This window comes from Pezoporus wallicus, unplaced genomic scaffold (genome assembly GCF_028554395.1).
Source record: "Pezoporus wallicus isolate ANWC-B61680 ecotype Strahan unplaced genomic scaffold, APGP_CSIRO_Pwel_v1 contig_7902, whole genome shotgun sequence".
Taxonomy (NCBI): domain Eukaryota; kingdom Metazoa; phylum Chordata; class Aves; order Psittaciformes; family Psittacidae; genus Pezoporus; species Pezoporus wallicus.
The window spans coordinates 57,289-74,789 of record NW_026641084.1 but is presented as its reverse complement, the minus strand read 5'-3'; the positions used below and the strand labels follow the sequence as shown (position 1 = coordinate 74,789).

The 17,501-nt window shown below is 42.8% G+C and overlaps 1 protein-coding gene across 2 annotated transcripts in view; it reads right to left on the bottom strand.

The window, feature by feature from the left end:
- PHLPP2 (PH domain and leucine rich repeat protein phosphatase 2) overlaps positions 1–17,501 on the bottom strand; it is a 36,109-nt gene that overhangs the window by 12,929 nt on the left and 5,679 nt on the right. For both annotated transcript variants that reach the window (XM_057421941.1, XM_057421942.1), the window contains exons 3-10: positions 13,159–13,292; positions 10,791–10,981; positions 10,228–10,353; positions 8,858–9,012; positions 4,803–4,949; positions 2,170–2,400; positions 1,241–1,443; positions 61–121 (exon numbers count right to left, since the gene is read on the bottom strand). In XM_057421941.1, coding sequence (XP_057277924.1) covers positions 61–121; positions 1,241–1,443; positions 2,170–2,400; positions 4,803–4,949; positions 8,858–9,012; positions 10,228–10,353; positions 10,791–10,981; positions 13,159–13,292 — 1,248 coding nt within the window. The remainder of the gene's footprint in view (positions 1–60; positions 122–1,240; positions 1,444–2,169; positions 2,401–4,802; positions 4,950–8,857; positions 9,013–10,227; positions 10,354–10,790; positions 10,982–13,158; positions 13,293–17,501) is intronic.

Sequence of the window (17,501 nt, the reverse complement as noted above, 5' to 3'; positions counted from 1 at the left end):
TCTCCAGAGAACAGCAAAGGTGTCCAGATACTTTATATTCTGTGGTGTACAGTCACTTACTGAGAGAGTTCTAGACAAGTCAGTTGACCAGGAACTCGATAAATATTGACAGCGGTCAAACCTGATGAAATAAAGCAAATAATTATGATTGCAGAGCTTCACAGGGAAAGCAGCATAGAGAAGCAGCAGACTAGTTAGCAAGTGAGAGTCAGTCTTACTTAATGGACACTCAAGGTCTCTACTCATCCTTCCCAAGACAGAGTTCACACTTAGTAAAATCTGCCATACGGCACAAGAGCTGCTCCTTTTCCATTTCTCCATCTGCCACATGGGGCATCAGAACAAGGGAGAACTGTATTTTTTTTTTAATTATTTGTGGATTCCCAAACACATCTCACAGGCAAAAGGAATTCCCTGGACAGTAACTCAACACCACAACCTCCTCCATTACACAGTCTGCACACATACAGACATATGTGATCCCTAGGAGCTGACCTCACAAGATCCATCACACATGGTTGCACTACTGTAACATCAGTGTAAGTATTCTGTTTGTGGGTAGAGGCCTCTCCTGGGTTCAGCAGTAGCAGTCACTTTAATCCTTCTTAGTAGCTTAGTGCTGTTTTTTCAACTTTAGTCTGGGTACAATGCTTATAACACCGATGTTTTAGTTGCCAATTAATGTTTACTTCAATCAAGCACTTTTCAGTCTCATGCTCTGCCAGGGAGGAGAGGCACAAGAAGATGGGAAGAAGCAGAGATAGAACACCTGACCAAACTAACCAAAGGGGTATTTCATACCAGAGCACGTCATGCCCAGTATAGAAACTGGGGGCAGCAAATAGCTGCTCAGGTCGGGCTGGGTATCGGTTGGCAGGCGGTGAGCAATTGTATTGTGCATCACTTGTGTCTGTTTCCCTTTTCCCCTTTGTGTTTTCTTTCTCTCCCCTTATTATTCCCCTTATCATTATCATTATTGGTGGTAGCAGCAGTGATTTGTGTTATACCTTAGTTACTGGACTGGTCTTATCTCAACCCCTGGGAGTTGCATTCTTTCCATTCTCCTCCCCATCTCTCTGGGAGCAGGGCGGGGAGAAGAAGGGAGGGAGGGAGCGAGTGAGTGGCTGTGTAGTTATGAGTTACCAGCTGGGCTTAAACTGCAACAAGGGCAAACGGCTGTTTACTTTTGCTCTCAGGGCTTGGAAGGAAGAAAGTAAGTGAAGAAGGCAGAAAGACATACAGTTGCTGCTGGCATAGAGGGTCCGAAGGGAGAAGCCACTCAGTGTCAACTCTTTCAGCTTATTCCGCTCACAGTGCAGCTGCTCCAGGCTGCCCAAGGAGCTCAGGTCCAGATCTGTCATCTCATTGTCTCGTAAATCCATGTAAGTCACAGATTTGTTCACCTCCAGAGTGTCAGCTGCTGCTCTCTTCAGGCTGTTCAGCCTAAACACTCAGAGATAAGAGTTATAAAGTCAGAAAACAAGAAACTGGATGTCAGTAAGAAGAGAGAAGACAGGAGAGGAAAGGGTTAGGTGAAGGCTAACGCCAAAGTTAAGCACAGACAAATGTGTGAGGAGCAATGAAAGATTTCAGGCAGTGAATACAAAGAAAAACGCTTCCTTTGTCTGAACTGCTATGTGAAACCATTTTACTTATTCCCCAGTGCTTAAGAGATTCTGAAGACCAGTCTAGAAATGAGAGGCCAAGCCAAGAGACTGCTCCTTTGCACTGACACAGGGAGCTAACGCAGAAACTATGTAATAGACTGCCTCATCACAAAGTTCTTTGTCCCTTTCTGAGAGCTCTGCAGTTGGCAGCCTGAATAATCTGAATCTCAATCTCAGGGCTGGGGGAAGGCAAAACAGGGTCAGAGAGATCAAAGAACTACAGCAGCTTATAGTAACAGCATTATCAAAAGAGGAAACAAAATTAATTCCAGCACTTAGGAACTGCATTCAGTGGCTTCAGGCATTGATCAGTTAACCTGGCTCCTCTAAGTGAACTCTGCACACCCTTAGAAACAGAACTCCCTAAAAGCTGAAGAATCAGTAAGAGAAAAAACCCTCCACCTAGTTTATTACAAAACGCTCTAGAAGTTACACAGCTCCTCTGCTATAAAAGGAAAGTAGCAATCTGTTTTATAACCATATGCAGGTTTCAACCCCTTACCTCAGGTCTACACTTTTGATGTGACTCATACGGTTCAGCACTGCCAGGTCCAGGGTCTCTAACATGTTGCCTGCCAGGGCCAGTTTGTCTACGAGGATGAGCTTCTCACAGATTGCTGGAAGTTCACAGAAATTATTGAAGGAAAGCCCAAGACAGCTGAGCTGTTGCAGACTTCCCATTTCTTCTGGTAAGGATGTGAGGAAATTCCCATCAAGCCATAAGGTCTGAAGACTGCAGCAGTGAAAAAGAGAAAGAAAATAATTCAGCAAAGAGAAGCAAACATCACATTTAGCATTTTCAGTGACTTTTTTCCATATCGCTGGTGTTAACGTAGCTATTTTTAAAAGTACCTACGAGCTAATTTTATTCTTATACACAAGAAGTTACTGGAGTACTTTTATCATGCATGTAATAGGCTTGGAACTGCATGTATGCAATACCAAACAGTTCCTAAATTATTCTGGAGGTAAACTTCCAAGTTAACCTAACTAAAACAGAAATCAGTACTCACACTGTAAATGAAAGCTAATTTACTTAATCACTTGATTTTCTACAAATGGCACAACTTAATCACAATTACTGTCCCATGAACATACTGGTAACAGCTTTTTACATTCTAGTTGTCCTTTCACATCCTCAGAAATGAAGAGTGTAGCTCTCTGTTGCAAGATTAATTGTTTTAAAGTTTACATGGCTTTTGAGACTCAGACCCACAAAACATAACTCCCTCATTGTGATTATGTTCCAACAAAGAACTTTCTGAACACTGCTTAGCAATGGCAGAAATGCAATCTGGGGCCATAAAAAGATCTTACAAATAAAGGCTCAAGGAGTCAAACAAGATGACTGAACACATAACTAAGTTGTAAACCTCTGAAAACCATAAAGCCAGCACACAGCTCTTCCCTCACAGCTTGCAGATGGCTAAAAGATTGCTCTGGAAATGACTTGTTTATATCCGGTGTAGCTGCAGACACTCCTTTTGTAAAGATAGAAGCTGGGGCAGAGCAGGCCACAAGGAATGTACAGCTCAGTATCATAGGACTAGCTAGGTTGGAAAAGAACTTTAAGATCATCAAGTCCAATCGTTCCCCAGCACTGCCAAAGTCACCATTAAACCATGTCACTGAAGGCCTCATCTATATCAGTATTTATCTAAACAAATGCAGTAACAGTCTTGCATTTAAATTTACGTAAGCTTAAGCTTTTACGCATTCTGAGTAACTACTGGGGAAAATGGAGAATGTTTTTATTCCAGTAACACTTTAAGACAAAATTTTCAGAGGGAATTGCTCAAGTATTTCCATGTTAAAACCCTCTAACACAAACCTGAACCAATTCTATAGAAAGCCATCAAAATGTACTAGTGCTGACGAAAGTCACTAGACCTCTGCAAGAAGTTACCACGGAAAAATTTTACATAATAAATTAAAAGTCTAACAGAAACTGCATCAGCACTGAAAACCTTAGATGCAAATAAGAAACAGAAATTCAGAAAGTTACACACTTCTGCAGCTGCAGAAAAAGGCACATTAACTTATTTGAGAAGCAGTACAATTGTCTTCAGACAATTTTTCACCTGGATCGTGTTTCTTCATCTTTTCCACATGAGCAGCTGTAATGTTTTCATAGTAGTGATTAAGGAATTGAACCTGAGTGTCTTTGGTCTTATGAGATACCCTTATACTTGAAACTTGCATACAGTTAGGAAATCTGCAATCCTTTTTGTGTGTGACACTTTTGAATACTGCAACAATTTAACCAGCATGCTCTTGCTCATATAACTAAGCTCCACAGGCTAGGCCTCTGAAGATGAGAGCCATGTGTATTCTTCCCTAGTTCTACAAAGCCCCACTGGTCTCCACAGATGTTCCACTGTACCCATCTGCAGTTGTGGAAATGCCCTGACAGCATGGTCTTCAGAAACTCCTAACTGTTTTTATGGAAACATAATATTTATGTTTAATTGATAAGGTACCATCATAATAGTAGTTAAAAAAAAAATTACAAGACAATATAGGAAGAAAATGAGAAGACAACAGGCAAGGGAATGCAAGATAGCAGCAGATGCAAACAGAAAAAGATGCTTTCAGATTTACATAAGAATTGGACGTAAACCCACAAGAAATCATACAAGTCACTCCAAAGTAAAAAAAAAAAAAACCACAAACAAAACCCCACAAAAAACCCAGCCTTTACATTTACTCCACTGCAGCAAGGTGGCACGTGTGATTCAAGGCATTGTAACTGACTGTTAAGTGTCTTCCTTAGCCACTCCAAAATAGGCAAAATCCATTAATCTCTGTTAGAAAACTGATTTACACTAATATATTTTACATAGGTAGTAGAATAGGCAGGAAGTCACAAATGATGAATGCTAATTTGCTACATAGCAGTGACTTTAAGTGGCAACTGTATAAAAACACTGCGGTATCTTCATTTTCAAGGAAAACCAAACCTTATTGGACATCTGGGTTCTTGACTTCTGCTGGAGTCAAAACCCTCACTCAGTCTTCATGGACAGAAAAAGCTGCCCCAGCACTCACACTTTCCTAAGCAGTACCCTCACCTCAGCTGTGCTCAGCCAAACAACAAAGGATGTTTATGACTACAGATAAACAGAATATACTTACTTCAACAGTTTGCCAATCTGGCTTGGCAAGGAATGAAGTCCATTACAGGAAATATTAAGCTCTGTCAGAGTAGAGATCTCACACAGTGACACAGGAAACTCTCCCAATCTATTATGAGACAGGTTCAGGCTCTTCAACTGAGAAAACCTATTGGCAAGAATACTAATTAATGCACAACTTCCATGGTCTGAAAGCAAACTATACAAAATGAGTAATGAAGTTATACACTGGTGATACAGTCAGCTAACTCACTATGGGAGTTTCTGCACAAATCTGATTTTAAGTCATGGTATTTGTACCTCAGGGATAATGCTATCATGGTCTTATTGTGAGGGAAAAAAAAACGGGGGTGTGGGGTGTGTTTGTGTAAGGGAGGCAAAGAACCTTCTGAACCCTGACTCCTGACAGGCTTCCTCCTAGTGACTAAGATTAAGGAGACTGAAAACATTCAGTTCAGAAAATGTACCTTCAAAGAATTATTTAACAAACTACAGTTGTGCAGCTTGGGAAAACAATAGCTCAAAACATTAACTGGAACTGTTCAGAGAATAGAACAGAAGAGGGGAATATCCTTTTCAAGCTATGCACAACAGAAAGCCTAGTGGAGTCCTACAAGAGAAAACTAGGAAAGTGCTGACTTCACACTGTGAAGCCCCAAGACCTGCATCCATAGGTCTTTGGATGAGATCCCACATCTAAAGTGCCATTTACTTGCATGAGTGCCACACAAGTACTGTCACAACCCCCTCAAGTCACTACAGTCCCACTTGTCTTTAACAGATGGTTGCCTGTTCCAGCTCCTTCTATCACTGTGCTAGGTCCAAACAGAGGGAAGAAATAGAGCATGGGCTGGGGTAAAATGCAAAAGTTTCTTCTTACAGAGTTCTCTTCCTACAGGAAACAAAAGTGTACTTCCCCAAGTAACAACACCATCCCAAACTGGAACCATGAGAAATTAATTAGTGGGAAAATTATCATAATACTTTTATGACACAACTATGAATCTACCAGAGAAGTACTTCTTGGAAACATGCAGTTCATCGATCTGCTCTAACTGCCATACTTTTTGTTAGGCAGTGGTAAGTATAAGGTTAATTAGCTTGAGGGAGAATATTACTCATAGCTGCAGATGTCTTAAAGCACAAGACTGAAAGGTTTTGAAATCTCTGAAATTTGAAAGAAGAAATTCTTTATAGGGACTCCTTTTTCAGATTCAAAATACTTGGAACAATTTGTGTGGGAACGATGCATTATATTTCTCTGTTTTGCTTTATAATGTTTGAGGGTGGTGGTAGTGGTGGTGTTTTTAAAAAGAACAAGCATATCTGAAACTTTAAACACAGGTTGTTTGCTTTGAGAAATCATTTAAATAAGGGCCAGGCATTTTACATTTGCTGTGGCCACAGACACACTCTCCCGTAATGCAAGTGAAAGATGCTGTATTGGTAACAGCCTTCCTAAAAGGAACATGTTGTAGATTTAACACAGATTTAACGATACAAAAAAAAAAAAATCAGAAGCCTGCACATAGAACTTCACTTTCAGTAATGGAAAGGGAGGAAACAATGAGGGCATACCTCCAGATCTGAGCTTTCTCATTAACTGGTTCAACTTAAAGAGACTTAGGACAGATCACAGTTCTCAGGTTTTAATATAAGAAAACATGTTAATGAAACTGCTTTTTCTGGTGTTCTACAATGGCATTTTGTATGGCATCTGTCCTTAACACTAAGCAACTCTTTCTCTGTGATTAGCAGTGTGTGGTGAGAAGCTGCCCCAGGAGGCATGGCATTAAATAAAACAGCATATCCAATATTTAAAATTCATCCCTCTGGAACAATACCAAAGCAAACACAGAGGGAGCATTAAAGTTTCCAAAAGCTGGAGGGAAGCTGGTACATTGACACAACTTCTTCTGAGACTCCTTGAGCAGACTGTCATATTCAGTGGGGAGGACAATACTCAAATGCCTTCTGAGCTCCCATTCTGTTCTTTCTCCTTTGCCCTGATACTCTCAAGCAGTAGGGATGTAGGAATGGAATGCAAATCCAACTCTCATTCAAGCTCTATACATGAACCACATGAAATAGTTATGGCCCTGAAATAGTTATGGCTCAAATTTTGGCCTGCACTCTCACAGGGCATACTGAGATTATGCAAAGAGGTGTGGAAACACAGCCACAAATAATCAGTGGGATGCCCACCCCTCTGTTCATCAGCCCAAACTGGTGCTGGCCTGAAACATTCCCAGTTTAATACAACATCCTGCTCTGCTGCCAAAGCATCCCAGTGCAACCCTGTATCAATTAGCTAGAATGGTGATAACAGGCACACACTATGTATAACGTGTGTACACACACATTTATCACTGAAAATCAAGCTGGATAATGCTTTCCAGTAAAGGGAGATGGCTGAAAGGCAGTACCTTACATAGAAAATAAGCGAGAAGATGTAAGAAAATGGGTGGGGTTATTTAATTTTCTTTGCTTAACAACTCCCTTTTAGTTAATTACTCTTTTCCATCATTACAGTTATAGCTAATTAGACTCCTAGAATGTCGACATTTCCTCAGGGGAAAAGACCTGACCACTGCAAAGAATTCTGCTGTTTGGAATTGTCAGTCTCTGACACTTATCTGGTCACTGATAAGACCTACTGGAAAGAAGCAAGTTTCTTCATTTGGGGCTGTGACCTGATAAACATCCTAAAAACCTCAGAAAGCAAAAAAGGCAATGAGCAGCCTTATGTGGGCTACCTAATGCTACCTGTTTATTCAAGACTGTGTGAAGTGAGGGCTTCTTTTATGGCTTTTGTTTGTTTGAGGATTTCGGCTTCATCAGACATACTGCCAGGAAAAGAGTCGAGTTTCTGACATGTCAGATCTCTTGTTGACTACATGCAAGGTCAAAAGAAAATTCAAGCCCCTTTGCTGATCCTGTGAACCAAGGACACCGCATTTTAGAAAATGAAGCTCTGATAACAGTTTTCAAAATCATATAATGTGTGTGAAGCAGAAAGCAAAATCTTGAATTACTTTAAGCAGCTTTTCCAATAACAGAATCTATTACAATTCAGAAGTTAGAAAACATTAAAACAAGTTCGGAATTGAAACAAAACCAATGACTCTCAATGAAAGAATTTGCACAGGTGAGCAATTTCCCCCCCTGTATATCATCATGGATACTTAGGCATCTCATTACTCTGTAGGAAGAAAAGTGAAATAACCTGGTAATATATCCCTAGAGATAAACAAAACCAGAACAAAACAAAAAATGTAGTTTTGCAAAGTTTCTCCAAATACATTTTTCTTAAGGCATAATGTGTTCCAAACACAGAGCCATTTGACAATATCACTACAGTTTTCTTAACAGCTTTTAGAAGTCAGAGAGTGGTTCCTTGAATTCTTTTTGGTATGGCTAGTGCAGATACCAAGACTAATCTTCCTCTAGATTTTTACGGTTTTCAGGAATGGATTTTAAAATATTTCTGTAAGACTCCTTCACTTACCTAAGATGACTGTATTATGATCCCATGCCATCACACAACTGCTACTCTCTTAAAAGCGATATTACTATTTCCCAAAACAAAGCGGAAGTCTCACTACTCTACTAACTCTAAATGTACATTAAAAACTTACCAAAATAGGTTTTTCCAGATCTGCACTTCTCCTTACAAACACCAACAACAGCAGCATAATGCTTTCCCTCACCTTTCATTTTATATCCCAAAATGTTCTTTAGCCAGCAACCTTATATTACTATTGCATCTTGTCAATACAAATGGCGTATCACTCCACAAGGCTCACCTCAGATCAAACTTAGCACAAAAGGTTTCTGGAAGGGAGTTTATAAATGTGAATACTGTCAATTGTTGGAAGCTTATGGCTGCCTGCACTACCCAGTTCTGCTTCCTGGGCCCCTCATTTCTTAAAGCTTCCTGAAGATCAATCTTTTTCCCATCCCCACGAAAATGGGCAATACACTCCCCCTCTTCTCCATCCCTGGATGCACACGTTAAGAACTTCAAATGTAGAAGAAAAAGAATTCTTTGCAGACCTGCAAAGAGCGTCAAGACTCCCTGCTCCACTTGATCTCATAAAATTGTGTCGTAGGTTGAGGTAGATGATGTCTTGACTGTAGAAGAGGTGCTCGGGTACTTCCTCAAGGCTGTAGCATGATAGATCAACCATGCTAAGTCGCATAGACACAACCTGAAAAGGAAGAGGAAAAGCTGCAACTGGGCAACAATTTTCTCTGTACGTCCAATATAAGGCCAAGAACTGCCGGGAGTAAACAATCTGCAAGAACCTGAGAGAACCCCTTGTACCTGCAAGGTAGAGTCCACGCAGGACACTGAATCCACAGAGTATGAGTTTATGCCATTTGATACTTTTGTTTCTGAAAGCCCCCTGAAAAGGACACTTACCTGGATACCAACTAGGACACATACACACAGAAAGCCCTGCTCAGCACATGCAACAGGAACTGCCTAAAAACTAGACTGCAAGAGGGCCACACAGATGGGAGAAAACCCTGTCTTTGTCTGAGGAAACTCTGCTGAGAAAGCATAACCTCCAAGTGCACTCCAAAGATCCAAACAGCAACAAGAAGCAGTCAACTTTCAGTTCAGTCCTTTAAGGTTTACAGAATCTCTGCCTGGCCTAATGACTTCTTCCTACTTTCATTACCTTATTCAGGCTATAATCTTGGAACCATAACCTGTTATGATGAAAAGGCTTCATAAATGACGATTTTGCAACACATCGTGAAGTCTTTGCAAACATCAGATCTCCTTTCATTAAATATACTTTGTTTCAAGGTCTGCAGTGCTTCATTCCAGATTTTACAACCTGCTTTATCTTGAACTCATGCTGTATTTCATAATGTGGTTTTTTATATATATATATATATATATATATATATATATATGTATATGAGGTCGAAGTGTGGCTCAGCATTAAGCTATCACCATCTAATTGTACTTCAGTATGGAGTGAGGATGCAGCTCTGAACAAAGTACACTTTCCTCTGACCTACGATCTCTGTTAACTCAAGCCTATCGGGGTAGTACCATGCCAGTCAGGCCACAGTTCAAGCAGATGCAAGTACAGCAACAGGTGCAATTTAGAAGTTTCTACGGCTGTAAAGGCAACCAGTCCCTAGGGTTTGCTCTAGTGACTTGTGATTAGCTGCTCTTAATAGGCGCAGCAAGGGTGAAAACAATGCAGAACTACCACTCAACACTGTTGCACAGGCAGAGAGAAAAAATAAGACTAAAGGAAAATCTCTGTAGTCCTAAGCACATAAGAAATGAAGAAAGCTGGAAAGTGTTGGGAACGCTTACAGGCATCCTAGCTTCATCTCTGCCTGCACCTCAAACCCCTCCTGCCCCCACACCCACCATCTGGATCTCAGCAGGGCCTCACCGTGGACGCCTGCCGGTGCCACCGCTGGTACTCTGCCAGTGTCTCAAAGGAAACGTGGTACGTCTGAGCCTGTGCTCCAGCAGACGTGAAAGCCAGTGTGTACTGCCGGCGCTTCATCTCTTCAACCTGCACAGGGAGAATCAAAACCACAACAGTCTGCATGAACTCCAGCAGTTACAGTGGATCTGAGGTGTAGTGGGAGGTACTACCAACTACTGGTAAGACTGCATTTTGCTGAAAATACTGCTGTAGTTACTGGATAGAAACACAGAGGTAAATACATCTTAATATCTTTCTGCTGAAGTAGATCCAAGAAGTAATCATTTCTAGAATGCCCATTCACAACACTGGCTACTAACATGAAAGCAGAACTAATGCCTATTCCTTTGATTAGCCTTAACACTACCACCTAAGCAAAGCATATAGAAAGAGGTTGTAAAACTCTCTGTACATGTTCACGGAATAATTTGTAACAAAAGCCTAGATTAACTTCTTGTGGGTAATACCCATCATTACAGTATCTTCCTTTCTAAGCCACAGGAAACGAAACAAAAAAGCCTTACCTTCCCTCCAACCAGAGGCAAGATGTGCATCTTCCCAGCGTGGCTATCTTTCACAGAGGACACAATGAGGCACGTACCACAGAGGATTACCAAGCGCTCTGCCCACTTGTGCAACTGGGTTTTTCCTTTGCGTACGTTATATACTCCAGAGAGCAAGATACGATCTAACTGTTCCACTTGACATGGCTTTTCTAAAGAAAAATGGGACATTGGCATTTCTTTTCCCTTTGTTCTTCACTCTCAGCTGTGAGTTCAAATAGCAGCACAGCCGTAACAATCAGTAATTGTACAGAACAAGTAAATACAAAACAGGCTGCACTTTAAAGAAAAAAATAAAACAAAACAAACAAAACCCTGTCATGGTTTAGAGAGCAGAGAAATTCGAGAGACATCCCTAAGGAGTGAGAGAAACATGAAGGTTGCTCTCAGTACTTGAGCAGGCCCAGAGGAGGCCATGGAAATGGTCAGATGGCTGGAACACCTCTCCTATAAAGAAAGGCTCAGGGAGTTGGGTTGTTCAGGCTGGAGAAGAGAAGGCTCTGGGGAGACCTTTCTTTACTGTTTCAGTATCTAAAAGGTGCTTATAAGAAAGATACAGAGAGACTTTTTACCAAGGCCTGTAGTGACAGCACAAGGGGCAATGGTTATAAACTGAAGGAAATAGATTTAGATGAGGTATTAAGAAGTTTTTCCCTGTAAGGGCGGCAAGGCCCTGGCACAGAGTGCACAGAGAAGCTGTGGCTGCCCCATCCTTGGCAGTGCTCAAGGCCAGGTTGAACACGGCTTGGAGCAACCTGCTCTAGTGGAAGGCATCCCTGTCCATGGCAGGGGGATGATCATGCCACATGATGATCATCCAGCTCATCCTATGGCAGGAACTGGATGAGCTTTAAGGTCTCTTCCAACATAAACCAGCCAGGGATTCTATGAATTAATGCTGCAGGGGTTGGAACTAGGTGGTCTTCAAAGGTCCCTTCCAATCCAAACCACTGTGTAACTCTACAATTCTAAGCAATGTTTCTCTGGCATCCTCTATGTTCTGAGCTGCAGGCTTTGCATAATCCTCCATAGCATTTCATCTAATTCTACCACTATCTTTAAGAACCACTTTGTCAGCATTTCTTTTACTTTCTTAGAACAGGTCTCCTGCACACTCTTCAATCCTTATACTCCTTCCTCCACAGCCTCTTTCTAAGCAGGACTACCTTCCCATGCTGACTGAAATTACTCAATCCCATTTTTTGCCTACTTGCTTCCATGAAGTTGAGTCACTGTTCCTGAATCTTTAGTAGCTCCTGCTTGACATACACAAATTGAATTGCTCATTTTTAACTCAGAAGTTCTCTACACCCCTATGCTTGATGCCTCTCCTCCCTTCCAGGTGAAGTAACTTCTGACTCCCTTGTCCTATAAACCCACACTGTATAAATCCAGCACCGTACACTTCCTTCCATCTCCATTATACTTCTATGCTGTTTTGCCTGTTCTGCACACAGCTCCGAAACAGAAGGGGTTTTTCTCAGGTGGAGAAGCTGAATCCTGATGATACATTTTTCCGATACTGAATAAACAAAGGATGGCTAGAAGCTTAGTCAGGCTACCCACTTCCACTATGAAAGAACAATTTTCTATTAAAAGGACTTTGATGTTTTTCTGAAATGCAAAAAGAAATACACAGGTGAAGTATTTAAAAGTAATTAAAAGTAATGAAATCATTTCATTATCAGCCTTTCTCCCCCTTACTCCTTTTATATTTCCTCTTCACTTCAATGAATTCCTTTTCTGACTGCTAGCAGCATACACTGATGCTGTATGAGGCCTATGACTACCATTCTGTTGCTCCTTATGCATATGGGATCCTGCTCAAACTGGCTCAACAGGCCAGTCAGAAGTCTTGCTTCTGTGGTCAAATGCACTGGGTTTCTAATGGCAGCCTGCATTATTCTTAAATGGCTGGCACTTTTACTCTCTATTATAGACCTACCTTGCCCATATCCATACACCTTTTGGAACTGCAATCTTCAGGCATATCTAGACCGAACTGCAATGTTTCTTCTCTCATTAGGATCTCTAAGGCATTGGCTGTAAACGCTGGAAACTAAAGCCAACAAAGCAATCTTGTGTCTTCCACTGGAGCTGTTTTTTCTAAGCCACAGATACCTTCAAGAGAACTACAGAACTGTGGGATTTATTTTTTTCTATTAATATTGAAAACTCATTATTTTTAAGAAAAGCTTACCAGGACTTTTGGGTGTTTGATGTAGACATTTAAAAACCCAATAGGTCCATGACCTGGGCTTCAGCTGAGTTCCACCTCACAGTTAAAGCTACAGGAATAGCAACAGTGTGCACACCCGCAATTTCTTACCACTGTAAAAGCGAATCATACAGCTGAGATCAGAGTTTGCTGCCTCTTCCTGCATTCTGACAGGATCATCAAAACCCAACCCGGCCAAGTAGTCATACACAATCTGAAGCGGTTTTTCTGTGGGCTCCAGCCGCCTGTCAAAACATACAAGAAAGTAGTTTGAGAACACAAAGAAAATTAAACAAGTTTCATTGCAGTTAAAGTGTAAGGAATACTGAAATGAGCAGGGACATCTCCAGCTAGATGAGTTGCTCAGAGTCCATCCAACATCACATACAACAAATGACTAATGCCTTTGGTGACCAAGCATGAAATTTCAAAGCCTCAAGATCAAGTTTGTTCAGTAAGACCTGTTTCATACTAAACTTTGTTGACTCGCATACATATCTGTTACAGACCACCCGACCAAGGAGAACCTGCGGATGAAGCACTCCATAGACAGCCCCATGCTCGCAGGCCCTTGTTCTCATGGGGGACTTCAACCACCCTGACATCTGTTGGAGGGACGGTAAGGCCCGGCACAAGCAATCCAGGAGGTTCCTCGATTGTGTGGAAGACAACTTCCTTCTGCAAGTAACAGAGGAGCCGACAAGGAGAGGTGCCATGCTTGACCTCGTGCTCACCAACAGGGAAGGGCTCGTTGGAAATGTGACTCTCCAGGGCAGCCTTGGATGCAGCGATCATGAGATGCTCAAATTTGAGATCCTCAGGACAGTGAGAAGAGCGTGCAGAAAGCTCACTGCCCTGGACTGCAAGAGAGCAGACTTTGGCCTCCTCAGGAACCTGCTTTGGAAGGTTGCCGTGGTTTAAACCCAGTCAGGTAATTCGTTCGCTCACTTCCCCCCCTTTCTTGCCCTCCCCCTGCTCCTGGAGGGACAGAGAGGAGAATCGAAAAGAATGCAACTCCCACAGGTTGAGATAAGAACAGTTTAGTAACTAAGGTATAACAAAAATCACTACTGCTACCACCAGTGATAATAATGATAAAGGAAATAACAAGGGAAGAGAATATAACACCTCAGCACCAGCCGACAGATAACTCGCCCCCCAAGCCCAACCAAGCTGCGACCGATACCTCCTCCAACCCTGCAGTCCCCCAGCCCTTCCGGCTAACTCCCAGTTACATCCTGGGCATGACGTGCTGTGGTATGGAATACCTCTTTGGTCAGTTTGGGTCAGGTGTCCTGTCTCTGCTTCCTCCCGGCTTCCCCTCCGGCCTGGCAGAGCATGAGGCTCACAAAGTCCTTGGCCAAACCAAAACATCATTGTTATCAGCTCTGTTCCCGAGCCGAAAGTCAAAACACTGCACTGCACCAGCTACCAAGGAGGAGAAACATGACTGCTACTGCTGAACCCAGGACAAAGGTTCCATGGGATACAGCCCTAGAGGGCAGGGGGGCCCAAGACTGTTGGTTGATATTCAAGGATCACCTGCTGCAAGCTCAGGAGTGTTGCATCCCAACCAGAAGGAAGTGCAGCAGGAGGGCCAGGAGACCTCCTTGGATGGATAAGGAGCTGCTGAGGAAACTCCAATTGAAAAAAGAGGCTTATAATAAGTGGAAGCAAGGACAGGTGGCCTGGGAAGAATACAGGGATGTTGTCTGGGAAACTAGGGACCAGGTTAGGAAAGCTACGGCCCAGTTAGAATTAAACTTGGCTAGAGGTATTGAAGATAACAGGAAGGGATTCTACAGGTACATAGCAAATAAAAAACAGACTAGGGAGAATGTAGGTCCTCTCAGGAGAACTGGCTATACAGGATTTGGAGAAGGCTGAGGTTCTGAATGACTTATTTGCCTCGGTCTTCATTGGCAAAGGCTCTGACCACACCACCCAAGTCTTGGAAGGCAGATGCAGGGACTGTGAGAATGAAGACCCTGTGCCCACTGTAGGAGAGGAAGTGGTTCGAGACCATCTTAAAAATCTGAATGTGCACAAGTCCATGGGTCCTGATAAGATCCATCCGCGGGTCCTGAAGGAGCTGGTGAATGAAGTTGCTAAGCCGCTGGCCATCATATTCGAGAAATCATGGCAGTCAGGTGAAGTTCCCAACGACCGGAAAAAGGGAAATATAACCCCCATTTTCCAGAAGGGGAAAATGTATGACCCGGGGAATTACAGAGCAGTCAGTCTCACCTCTGTGCCTGGCAACATCTTGGAGCAGATTCTCCTGGAAGGTATGCTAAGGCACATGAAAATCAACAAGGTGCTTGGTGACAGCCAGCATGGCTTCACTGAGGGGAAATCCTGCCTGACCAATGTGGTGGCCTTCTATGATGGGGCTACGGAACTGATGGACAGGGGTAGAGCAGTTGATGGCATCTACCTGGACTTGTACAAAGCGTTCGACACTGTCCCACATGACATCCTTGTCTCTAAATTGGAGACATCAATTTGATGGATGGACCACTCGGTGGATAAAGAACTGGCTGGATGGCTGCACACAAAGAGTTGTGCTCAACGGCTCAATGTCCGGCTGGAGACCAGTAACGAGTGGTGTCCCTCAGGGATCGGTGTTGGGACCACTCTTGTTCAACATCTTTGTCGCTGACATGGACAGTGGGATTGAGTGCGCCCTCAGCAAGTTTGCCGATGACACCAAGCTGTGTGGTTCAGTTGATACCCTGGAGGGAAGGAGGGACCAGGAGGGCCATCCAGAGGGACCTCGACACGCTTGTGAGCTGGGCTGATGCCAACCTCATGAAGTTTAATCATGCCAAGTGCAAGGTCCTACACCTGGGTCGGAGCAATCCCAGGCACAGCTCCAGGTTGGGCAGAGAAGAGATTCAGAGCAGCCCTGAGGAGAAGGACTTGGGGGTGTTGGTTGATGAGAAAATGAACATGAGCCGGCTTCAGTGTGCGCTTGCAGCCCAGAAACCAACCGTATCCTGGGCTGCATCAAAAGGAGCGTGACCAGCAGGTCAAAGGAGGTGATCCTGCCCCTCTGCTCTGCTCTCGTGAGACCTCACTTGGAGCACTGTGTGCAGTTCCGGTGTCCTCAACATAAAAAGGACATGGAACTGTTGGAACAAGTCCAGAGGAGGCCACGAGGATGATCAGGGACTGGAGCACCTCCTGTATGAAGACAGGCTGAGAAAGTTGGGGCTGCTCTGGTAGAAGAGAAGGCTGCATGGAGACCTCATAGCAGCTTTCCAGTATCTGAAGGGGGCCTGTAAGGATGGTGGGGATGGACTCTTCATTTGGGAGTTTAGTGATAGGACAAGGGGTAATGGGTAAAAACTTAAACAGGGAAAGTTTAAATTGGATATAAGAAGGAAGTTCTTTCCTGTTAGGGTGGTGAGGCACCGGAACGGGTTGTCCAGGGAGGTTGTGAACTCTCCATCCCTGGCAGTGTTCAAGACCAGGTTGGACAGGGCCTTGGGTGATATGATTTAGTGTAAGGTGTCCGTGCCCACGCAGGGGGGCTGGAACTAGATGATCTTAAGGTCCTTTCCAACCCTAACTATTCTATGATTCTGTTTACACTGCATGTCTTAATGTGAAGTATTTTATTACTGTATGTACTGAACCTTGCTGCTGCTTCTTAACCGAAGAACAAAAGTATTTCTGATTCTTTTTAATGATTATATTGTAGTACTTCCACTACAACCAAGAGCTTCACAAATAGCATCTCATAACTGAAGCGGAACTGATTTCTTAGAATGTGCACCATTTACAACTATCCGGTCATCCAGACTTCCTTTGCAGTCAACAGGACACACCTCAAAAACTAAAACGACCTCAGGTATTTCAAAGACATACACTGAAACTCATTACTGCACACACAGGACCTCTGGATCAGAAAAAGGATCACTCTTAAAGTTATGGTCCAAAACAACAACGTTTTTATTCTGCAAAGACAACGTAGTTCATATGCAGCTGATCCAGAAAAGCAGTTCTTACTGTTCAATGTTTGTTAAGCCTGATTAGGGCAACTTAACTCCCCCCCTTTTTGTTTTACATGGAAATACATCAGCTTGCTAGCCAGAAGGCTGTACATGAGATAACCCCCTTCCTCTCACTTCAGAACTTGTCTCTTGGACCTTCTCCTGACTAATAAACTGATATAAGGCCTTGCAGACTCTAGTCTTTAGTCAGCTTAAATATAATTGGAAAGTTATTGGCAAATTTCAACCCATAAATAGGCTTTATTTAACAAAGGAGGAAAACCTTGTTCTACATCTTCAAATCCACCCAAAGGATCACTCCCTGGTAGTGCTGGTTAGCTTGGAAATCTTTCTTACTCCTTCCTTGAATGGATTAGTAGGACTTCATTTCTTAAATACCAGCTGCCCTACCCACAGAAAACGTTTATTCATACAGTGTCTGTCACCAGTCATAAT